The 10,942-nt window shown below is 42.5% G+C and overlaps 3 protein-coding genes across 4 annotated transcripts in view; 2 read left to right on the forward strand and 1 right to left on the reverse strand.

Moving 5' to 3' along the window:
- Positions 1 to 2,301, reverse strand: part of slc5a9 (solute carrier family 5 member 9) — an 11,452-nt gene extending 9,151 nt beyond the window's left edge. The window contains exons 1-3 of the mRNA XM_056414867.1: positions 2,269 to 2,301; positions 1,105 to 1,176; positions 216 to 320 (exon numbers count right to left, since the gene is read on the reverse strand). Coding sequence (XP_056270842.1) covers positions 216 to 320; positions 1,105 to 1,176; positions 2,269 to 2,286 — 195 coding nt within the window. The 5' untranslated portion in view covers positions 2,287 to 2,301. The remainder of the gene's footprint in view (positions 1 to 215; positions 321 to 1,104; positions 1,177 to 2,268) is intronic.
- Positions 2,302 to 5,143: 2,842 nt separating this feature from the next.
- mrpl55 (mitochondrial ribosomal protein L55) lies at positions 5,144 to 7,048 on the forward strand. 2 transcript variants are annotated; one of them, XM_056414869.1, is made up of 3 exons: positions 5,144 to 5,227; positions 5,468 to 5,678; positions 6,601 to 7,048. In XM_056414869.1, exons 1-3 carry the CDS (start codon positions 5,172 to 5,174, stop codon positions 6,748 to 6,750), a joined length of 417 nt encoding a protein of 138 aa, XP_056270844.1. In that variant the 5' UTR covers positions 5,144 to 5,171; the 3' UTR covers positions 6,751 to 7,048. The 2 variants fall into 2 exon arrangements, with proteins under 2 accessions (XP_056270844.1, XP_056270843.1); XM_056414868.1 differs by lacking the exon at positions 5,144 to 5,227 and adding an exon at positions 5,234 to 5,325.
- A 552-nt stretch (positions 7,049 to 7,600) lies between these two features.
- ndufa11 (NADH:ubiquinone oxidoreductase subunit A11) lies at positions 7,601 to 10,678 on the forward strand. The gene is made up of 4 exons (XM_056414870.1): positions 7,601 to 7,704; positions 9,001 to 9,093; positions 9,782 to 9,904; positions 10,426 to 10,678. The coding sequence occupies exons 1-4, from the start codon at positions 7,626 to 7,628 to the stop codon at positions 10,536 to 10,538; spliced, it is 408 nt and encodes a 135-aa protein (XP_056270845.1). The 5' UTR covers positions 7,601 to 7,625; the 3' UTR covers positions 10,539 to 10,678.
- Positions 10,679 to 10,942: the final 264 nt, after the last annotated feature.

Consider the following 10,942-nt stretch of genomic DNA (forward strand, 5'->3'; position numbering starts at 1 on the left):
ATGCAAGAACAGTTTCACAATGAAGAATGTCCAGATGTGCAAAGCTGATAGAGAACCATTCACACAGACTCATGACTGCGACTGCTGCCAAAGGTGCCTCCACTAATTATTGACTATGTATATTGTGTTTTCAGGATAAACCATACGCTAGTAGATGAGGAACAAGAAGAGGTAAATGAGTGGTCAACACATTTCTCACAAACTGTGTTCCTTACGTTCCATTCGAATCCTCCAACAGCGAGTCCTCCTGCTGCTCCTGTTCCTGCGAGACCAATGAACAAACCACTGCCAACATTACTGGACATCAGAGAGGCTCCGATCTGGAAACAGATTCACAACAAAAGCTTGCATCTATTATATCAGAAAGTTGAGTTTGTACAGCGCTTGAGACTACAGCCCTTGTATTATGGTGTCACTGTTTAGAATGTTAGTACATCCTGCTGAGAATTCTTCCAAGCAGTCAGTGAGGGGGCTGGACTTTCAAATATCTGTATTTTCTCTTTATTTAGGCGCAATTAACCCATCACAAAAAAATATATATAAAAAGACAACGCTCTGAAGAAACCTGGGACTAGATGGCAGACATATTGGAATTGACCTGCACCAGGAGGAGGAAGGTCGAGGTGACTTTTCTTCTGCTGATATATGAAATTGGACAAACATCAACATAAATAAAGACGTCTCCTCTACTTTTTGATCTTACTAAACTGTGGGAAATGGGAGAAATTGATATGCAAAGAAATTGAAGCAGCAGACTGAGTGTCACACTGAGCTTGTCTGAATGCTGTAAACACAGGGACCACCCAATACTACCCACTGTTTATTATGTTGGAAGAAAGAAGAGAAATGAATTGTGAAAATGAAATATAACATATATATATAAGATATATAATTTTTCTTTTCTTTTTTTTTTCTTTGACTAAATGAATGTACCACACTTGGATTTGACCTGTCTGAGATGAAACATCTCAATTATGTATTGGCTACTGACTCCTGCACTGTCCTCTACTGTCAGAATAACTCTAGAGTCAAAAACAGAACAACATGTTGACAAAGAACATACATGTTCTTATGGAACTGAGAACAGAACATGATACTACTCACAGGCCACCAGGTCATTGAACGGCCAGCCAGGAAGTAGCCCCTCACAGTGCTGCGATTGGCTCGCGCTGATGACTGTAAAGGGGGAAGAGGTGTATAGATCAGTTCTCATGTGGTTTCACACATTTACAACCAATGTGCTCCTAGCTGTACCCTTTGCATACTCAAAATAATGAATTATCAAATACTGGCTAATGAAAGAACAATCACATTTCAGGTTGCCTAGGTTATGAAAGAAATATCCAACATCCAGGTCTAGAAACGGCATTAACAGAAACGTGCTATCTTGAAAAGGACTTTTAAACACTGTCACCTGCTCATGTACTGTAGAGCTTTCTCATTTCTCACAGAAGGAAAAGTACCACTTTAAGAGCCCAAGCTAGCTCCTCCTCAGTTACCTGGTAGTTTCCAGGCCTTAGCATGTCCTCTGATCATGTTTAGGATGCTGTTATAGCATTTGTGGAATCCAAAAATAGTAATTACATATATTTCACGTTGTGAAGGGAACGACATTCCTAAGTCAGAGCATAGCTATGGTTGAGGGATTGCCTCCACACTGCTCTCAACATGTTGATGACCGAGCAGCTGGCTAGAAGCTAACAATGCTAACAGTGCAAACATGGGCAAACAGTGCTGACAGAGTGGCTACGCCGTGGGTTGGGACGGCGTAGTCAGCTGTGACCGCAGTGCAGAGGGGCGGTTAATAGCTGCTAGCCAGTAGAGCACACATGCACGGTCGGACTCACATGCACTCGCATGCACAGACTCACATGCACTAGCATGCGCAGACTCACATGCACAAGCATGCACAGACTCAGATGCACAAGCATGCACAGACTCACATGCACAAGCATGCACAGACTCAGATGCACAAGCATGCACAGACTCACATGCACAAACATGCACAGACTCACATGCACTAGCATGCACAGACTCACATGCACAAGCATGCACAGACTCACAGGGCTCTCAAGTTTTGAAGACAGGCAAGAGTGACATTTCCATCAGCACCCCCCCATCAGCACGATATATTCATGTTCATAATTTTTTGTTTCGCACTTTTAAGTGTAAGATCTCAGGGGTTTAACACTATCATGCACACTACAATAAATCTTAAGGTAGTGTAGGTGCAAGTGTTCCATGAGTTGAGTCACTTCCAGGTCTTACCCAGATTCCAACCACCATGACGAAGATAAAGTAGACGACCACCACAGCGATGTCAGCAGCATCCACACTGACACCTGTTCTGGGGGGGGCTGTCGTGGTGAAGCCTGAGGAGCTGCTACCTGCAGCTACGCAAACACAAACCAAAGCACAGTATATACTAAGGACAATGATAAAGTGTAACTCGACATGGCTGTAGAGGAATATGAGCTGTGACAGCAGTGGGGCTGAATTCCCAGTAAATGTGTGGCTGAAAAGGTGAGACACTTTTTACTGACTCAGGTTTCTACGAGTCACTCAGTAAAGGGTTTTTGAGTCAGTCACCAAGTGGCTAATGAACTCCAGCAGAATCAGTGAACCAGTTATTGGAGATTGGAGATGGAGATTGAATCGTTTCAAACCATTCAACTGGGACTCGCATCACGTATCAGCAGAAGTCCAGTCAGAGCTCTGATGAGATGCAAGGTGCAAAAAAACTCTCAAAGTGCACACAATTAAAGATGAATTGTATTCCTGTATCCTTAATCATGGGAGCGTGATTGAGTAATGTTTGGATTTTAAAAAAAATCTATACTAAATGTTTTTAACATGTTTCATGTGTAGTAATTTTGCTCAAATGTACTTAAAAGGCATTAACAGTAAACAGAAAATAAATATTTCAACCAAATGATTCAGGTCTATGTGGTCCGTTATGAATGTGTGGAAAGGGCTATTCCAAGTTCCACTTCCCCATGCTCACAGCGGCACCTCCAGAGGTTTTGTGGCAGAAGTGAACTGACACTTTAAGTTGACCTCACCTCCTTCCTTATTATCCACCCAGATAGGCCAGTATGGTTAGTCTTGCCCAGGCTGAAAGGGAAATGATTATGCAGGTGTTGTAGTGAAAAGCTCAGACAGACTGTTTGATGTCCATTCCTGTTAAGAGTTGCTGAATCAGCTGCCTTGTGTATAATATGTCTCTCTGTGTTCTGAAGAGCTGTCTGTAAAGTCTGCTCAGGACCTGCCATAAAAATGAAGCTTGCTGTTGCGTAAGCAGTAGTTCACGAAGCCTGCAAGCATGAATGTGAGTGAAAGAATGTCAGACCTGTGGTGAGACTGCCCGACATGTTGATTCCGATCGTTCAAATAGTGTTAAAGACACTGAGTCCTCCAGCGATCGTCCTGTTTGAGTTCCTCTGACTTGTAACCAAGATCGTCGATCCTGCTGATCTGACAGATCTGACAGAGGCGTCAGAATCAGTGCAGTCAATCTTGAGCTTAATTATTAATCAATCTGTTATGGAGACAGGGAAACATCTCTGGTTACCTATAATTGTCAAACCCTGACATACATGACTTAATTTAAAAGGGGGTCCGCAGTTGGCTCAGGGTGCAGTCGTATGTAGACTAATTTCATCTTGAGTAGGGGTCCACTGATCTGACTTTTTCAGTCCTGATATTGGTACATACCTGGGCCAATACCGAGTCCTGATCTGATACCACTGTGTGGAAGAGACATTGTTTTGTCTGTAAGGCCACATCAGTCCAGACTTAAACATTTTTTCACTAACTCGTAAAACAAATTATAATAAAGAACCACATAGGTATAAATGTATGGATTGTTATTTATTAAAATAATGGTATCCGATACCTGATCAGTTACTATCCATTATCAGTATAGGTCGGCCCCTTTTGTCTGACCCAATTTACCTCCATTTAGATTTGACCACAAATATGAGAGAACATGGCATTGACCAAAACAATATATATATATATATATATATATACTGTATATAAAATAAGAAGTTGTTCAACATGTTGGAGGTTGGTGATGTATTTGACTAACACTGCTGGTCTTGCAGTGTTAGTCCAGAATCTGTTCTGTGCACTTCAATCACTGTCTGGTTTGGATCGGCCACCAAACTAGACCAGAACAGACTCCAACGGACAGTCAGGTCTGCAGAGAAGATCATCGGTACCAACCTACCCACCATCCAAGACCTGTACACCTCCAGAGTCAGGAAACGGGCAGGAAAAATCACTGCAGACCCCTCCCACCCCGGACACAAACTATTCAAACTCCTCCCCTCTGGTAGACGCTATACATCCCTGTTCGCCAAAACCTCCAGACACAAAAACAGTTTCTTCCCCCTCGCCGTCTCACTACTAAACAATAACCCACTGTAGCATATATATCTATCCCTGCACTTCTCGCACTCTCCACTTCTTCTGGCGCTACTGTATATAGCCATTCCTTTTGTATATACTTTAAGTCACTTTCTAAAACTTCTTAGACCATTGCACTGTTTGTTCTGTACTGCACTATTTGTTTTGTTTTGTTTGTTCTGTATTGTATTGTGTTGTAATGTATATTTTGTGTAAGCACAGAGACACTTTACCAAGTCAAATTCCTTGTTTGTGCAAACTACTTGGCCAATAAAACTGATTCTGATTCTGAAAACATTGTTTCTGCAACGGAGATATCTGATTAATGCACTAAATATAAAGTTACATAGAATGCTCAAAGATAAATAAGTGTACTCAATTAAGAGGCTTCTTTATTCACCTAATGATGAAAGATATCCAGGAACAATAGCTCATCAATCATCATCATTACCTCAATTTCTTATGGACCGATGATACTCTACTGTGATTCGAACGACTTCTTGTATATATATATATTTATACATATATACATCATATATATGTGTGTATTTGTTGTTTGGTCAACTTTTAACGCGTATGCTACACCTGGTATGAGCCGTTTTGTCTGTTAAATGGACCTGTTTTTATTTTAGAAAGAAGGAAAAGCCCATCTTCCGGAACAGTAGGTGGCGGTATGCACCTTCCTGGTTGCAACCTACCGTTAAACTAAAAGAAGAAGAAGAATGTTGCCCTTCAGGTTAAGTGCTTCCGGTCCAAATTCCATGGTCGCTAACATGATTTTATTGAAGCTGTGTTCACCGCAGAGCGTTTTATCACGGTAAGAAATGTAGAGGAGGGCTCGTGTTCGTGAATGAACGGAGCTGAAGGCTCATGTCGTATTCAGCCACTCGTTCGGCAGCTGTCGGATAAAACAAGGTATCGAACCCGCAACATAGCGGCACTGGTGTCTCCACAGAGATGGCGGAGGACGCGTATTCCTTCCGCCTGTTGTAGCAGTGGTCTGTTAGCGGGCTAACTGTGTGTGTGTGTGTGTGTGTGTGTGTTTCGTTCCGGGCAGGTATGTGTGCCCTGTGCTCGTCAGTGCGCGCGCCGCGGGCCTCTGCCTGGCGTCCCCGCTGCACACGCAGACTCCTCAGCTCGGCTCCAACAGGACGTCGGTGGTGCGCTGCGGCCGGCAGAAGTACGAGAGGCTGTACCCCGTGATGCTGGTCCGACCCGACGGGTCCACCATCCACATCAGATACAGAGAACCCAGACACATCCTCATGGTCAGTCCGTCTGGTTCTTATTGACACAGGCCACTGTTTATGATGGGCTCACTCTGTGTGTGGGAGCTGGAGCAGGATCTGGTTGGGTGCGAGTCTCCACGATGCCAGACGTGGACACACCAGCTGGACACTGGACAATCTCGACTCATGCCCTGTGAAAACCAGTATTTCAACGTGACGTACTATTTTAAAGCACAACGGGACAGAACCAACATCAGGAGAGCCACAAACAATCAGAGACGCATGTTGCTAACTCAAGAGCAGCAGTCATCCATTCAACATTGTGGCTCTAATTCCAGAGATGGATTAAAAACAACAATAGTTCAAAATGGAACCGCAGGCTGGAGGTCTGACAGTTATTTATTTAATTCAGTTTATTTTGTATCGACCAGAATTACACATTTTCCTCAGAGGGCTTTACAATCTGTACACGTACGACATCCCGGTCCCAGGACCTCACCTCGGATCAGGAAAAACTCCCAAAAACAAAACAAAAACAAAACAAAGGAAAAAATGAAGAAACCTTCAGGAGAGCAACAGCGGAGGATCCCTCTCCCCGGCTGGACAGAAATAATAGATGTCATGTGTACAGATGAACAGCGTTACAGAGATACAACACATTCAATGAATATGACAAATGTATGAATAATTAGTAGTAGGCATGGACTACGATCCAGATGACCACAACCAATGACTGGGTCGAGTTCTGTTATACATTTGGTACTTTTCAAGCCAAAGTTAAAGTAAACCTGATGATCCTCCTAATGATGAATAAAGTGCTGATATTCACATGAATCATATAAACCAGCATCATTCTCTCTCAACCCTGTTAATACTGAACACGCCGCATCGTAACCTTCTCGTCTACTCGTGTTTCTTATTTCAGTACATTTATTCTTGTTTTTTGTGTGTGTTTTGACAGATGCCAGTCAATCTGGCCATGCTTTCTGAAGAGGAGCGCCGAGCTAGACAGAAAAAGAAAGAAGTGAAGAAGATGAAAACGCCGACCGCTATCGAGTATGAAGATGACTTCAAAGTCGACAAATACAGCCACTTATGGAAGAAGAAATAATTTCTCTATATGTGAAAGGGAAGCTTGACTGGGCCAGCATCAGTAAAGATCAGCCTCTCAATTCCATTTGCCGTTGACAGGATGTTTAAATTGGAAGAAATGGGATTCCTCCAAAAAGTAATGTTTTTGGACACTGAGGCCAAACCAAGGACAATTGTATGGCAGGATGACTGCCTATGCATACTGTGTGTAGCAGGCAGAACTCTGCTGCTGAGTGCTAGGACTCCTACTGTGTAAATAACCTGCTACGGACTGAATACGTCACAATGTTGAGTAAATAAAGTGTTTTAAAGATGTGTATCTGTGTGGTCAATTTCACACTTAAAGAACAGACAGACACAAATATACCAAGGGTGGACTGGGTCTGAAGAAGCAGGGTCGTCTCTCAATCTGAGGTTTATCTTCCGGCCCCAGTAATGTTGATGTGGCTTAACCTCCAACATTACTATATTGCTGTATTTATGTTAGTTAGTCCTGATGGCAGCTCGATACTTCGCATGGTAGCTCTTCCCAGTGTGAATGATGTTGTGTGGCTCCATCACATTTACAATTGTAGGCTTCTGTGTACACTCTCCTATGATGATTGTGACAACAGGAAGGACATCTTTTAGAAAATACTAAAAGTATGTTGGTAAAAGAGTGGGGCATCATTATCTGATAAAAGACAGTCATTTAATTAACTACTTTATGGGTAAAGCGGTTTAGGACCTGTTTGTTTTCCCTTATGCTTTAGCGCCAGTGCACGGCTTCAACTTCCATTGCAGTAGGGGGCGGTAATGCGCCACAAAACGATCTCGTCATCGGACAAAATCATACAAAGAACACCTTTCTCGCGAGATTTCCACTCCGTCGATCGTGTCCTTGCTTAGTCCATAATGGGGTACTGGGACATACCAGAGGGCACTGGCTGTGTCGAAAAAACATGGATCACAACCAAAGTAGCCTCAGCTTTGGGTAAATATCAGTGTTGATATAACGAGAGCGGGTTCTTCCGGCTCGAGAGTCATCTTGTTCCGCAGAGGCGGGAATGATAACTACGTTAGATATTGAGAATGTTTAAGCTAGCTAATGCTAAACGCTACATGGACTGCTGTAAACCAAGCTATGATACGTGAAACTACGTATTATGCGTTAAATTAACACGATAACACATTAAGTTAACACTGATAGATTAAGTTAACTCTATGATGCATTAACTTAACTATGATACATTAACTTAACACCATGATATATTAATATAACTCTGATACATTGACTTAACTCTATGATACGTTATGTTAACTCTATGATATATTAATTGAGATGTGTCTTATTTGCGTGGAGTTCACTGGGAAGGTCATTGTGTTGTGTCGGGCGAGCTAACAAATGGCAAACATTCACTTTGTTGTGTAGAATAACTTCTATAGGGCTACTGGTTAGTTTGACAGCTGACGTGACGTCATGTTAACTGTTAGCCTGATCTGACATCAGGTTCAAAGAACCGCTCAGGTAAATAGTCATGGCACTCTAATGGGTCTGAAATATACTCGCGTAATACTGAAGGTAGAATAGTGTTTGAAAACACTTCTGATCAAGCACAAATATCCCCTTTCCTTTCAGTAGTCATGAAGGATAATGTATTCACAAATTAATTATTACTGTTGTAGAATTTGTACAAATGATCTGATAATATGCAGGCCGGAACTTTTACTGTACACAGGGTTAATGTTAAAGTAATTTCTACTTGCCCCTCGTGGTTCCTAAATAACAACAAACACTAGTACATGTTCAGGTTACATCATTATTGTGGAAAACAATCTCAAGTTCCACTCACATCCTCCAATGCCACCCAACTAAAATCCTGCTTCTAGTATTACGAGCCCAACATGGCATTTTACTTCCTTTACAATCCTAATGTCTAAGCCCTGACACAGTGAGGTGTCCTGATGGGCCACTGTAGTTCAGAATGTTTTTCTTTTTAAACCTTGAATAGAAAGAATGCACCAAAGAAACAATGAACCCATCTACGCTTAAAATGTTGTATATTTAAATTGTGAATGAGCCTGAGGAGGGTGTGTGTGTGTGTAACCCTGAATTGCTCCCTGTAGCTGTGTCTACGGTGTATGAATGTAACGTGATTGTAAGTCGCTTTTGATAAAAGCATGTAATGTAATTTAACTCTTAATCCTTTGTCAGCTTCAAGTAGAACTCGCACTGTGTTGTTGATTTCAAGTTTGTCAATGTGTTGTGTGTTTCTCTCTATGTTTTCAGGCCTGGTTGCTTCAGCCTATCACATATTGGCATTCCAGCCTGATTCTGCATTGGTGGCGATCCAGAGGGCTTCCAACGCGACGGTTACCATGGGTAATTATTCATATTCATCAGTATTTAAGACCAAATGCTATTACAGTGTTCTGCTTCAAAACACAGGGATACATTGAAGTTGTATCCTGCTAGACTAGTCTTGGAAACCTTGAAAACCAATGTTATTATTTTAATTAAATAAAATACGTTTTATTCTCTTTAGTCACTTAATTGAATTGCTTTAACTTAAAACAAAGACTGTCCCTTATGAAGCCAACAGGGAGGGTTAGTATCTGCTCTTTTCACAGTAATCCTTCCGAAGTGACCCATTTTGTTTTTACCTGACCATGTGGGTAGGTAGCCATGTAGGGTACATGTCCCGTTTCATGCCGTTGCCCGGCCGCTATCCTGTTCGGAAACTCTCAGAAAGATGGTTGGGATTAGGAGAACCAGATCCCGACCAGAACCCCCCGTCCCCCAATAACACACACTTCACCAAAGGCTCTGGGCACGCATGTTGTTTAGCTCACATAAATAAATAAACAACGTCACGGTTGCACAATATATGACATATTTTGGATTCACTGTGAACATTTCTAAAGTGTTCCATATGGATTACATTTCAGAAGTGGCAGTTAGAAGCATCCAGTGACCTACCACAGTGGCAGATGACCCAAACCCTTTGGCTTCCACATGTTGTGTGCACTACTGTGAAGTTGATATGGGTGGTCTTTCTGTGTGGTTCCAGCCACCATGGGAGCCATTTTCGGCATGGCCACTTGTCTCAGTGCTCAGGCCCGGGAAGCCCCAGATGAACCGCTGAACTACTTCATCGGGGGCTGTGCCTCTGGGATCTTCCTGGGAGCCAGGAGTAAGTATCGGGAGGAGGTCCGCCATCATTGAGGATGTTGCAGCCGAGGGTTACTAGTTGTGCGTATGCATGGAGAGCTCCCCCATAGCTGTAACACGGAGCAGGGGAGGGGCTTCAGCCTGCTAATAGCAACTACGAGCTTTAGCCTGGTTTACCCCGGGTTTTGGTCCATCACTAAATGTTCAATCTTCATGTCACGATTACAACGAAAATAGTGGGCGAGCGCAACCAGGACGCTGTGACACTGTCTATTTTATATTTATATTTTAATCGGGGCTCTTGGGCCATGCACTCTATTGGAGTTTTAAAGTATTTAATTAGATTTCAAAGCAGTATACATCATTCTGTGGCCATAGCAATCATCAATCAGTACATTTATTAATTAGTTTAATGCATTTTACATTCCTGTTTAATGGCTGGGAAAGTGTTTGTGTAAAATATATATAAATGAAAAAAAAGTGTGTCTAACGGCAGCCATATTGTGTGTGTGCGCGTGTGCGCGTGTGTTTGTGTCCGTCCAGCCCACAGTGCTATGACCGGTACAACAGCATGTCTGAGTCTGGGCACGCTCGCCTTCTTCACTAAAGTGGGCAAGATGGAGGGATGGAGGGTAACTGGACCCCCCAAACTATGAAGAGGAGGATGGCTGTACATTTAACTATGTTGTAAAAAGAGTTCATGTAATAAAGTTATTGTGAAATAAACTCTTGAGTGTGCTGTCCTAGTTCTGGAAGGTTAAGGCATCTCGAAATAAAGTATTACGTTGGCATTTTTTACAGTTTTTAATGATTTTATAATCAATGAGCGCATGAGCACTTGTATCATATACATACCTGCAAACTTGTCACCTTTCGGTGAAATTCACCGTTTTGAAATCAAAATAGGTCATCCAAGTGAATCGTGTAGATCCGAAGAGTTTTTGTTTTGGGGTAGGGGGGGGTCAACTGGCCGGCCGGCGTTTATGAGATTGGAGTGAGACACGGAGAAAATGTGATGTGGTGCTCTTCGGAATAAAACATCTTTGATGGGACGTGTCGA

The sequence above is a fragment of the Pseudoliparis swirei genome, chromosome 5 (assembly GCF_029220125.1).
Source record: "Pseudoliparis swirei isolate HS2019 ecotype Mariana Trench chromosome 5, NWPU_hadal_v1, whole genome shotgun sequence".
Taxonomy (NCBI): domain Eukaryota; kingdom Metazoa; phylum Chordata; class Actinopteri; order Perciformes; family Liparidae; genus Pseudoliparis; species Pseudoliparis swirei.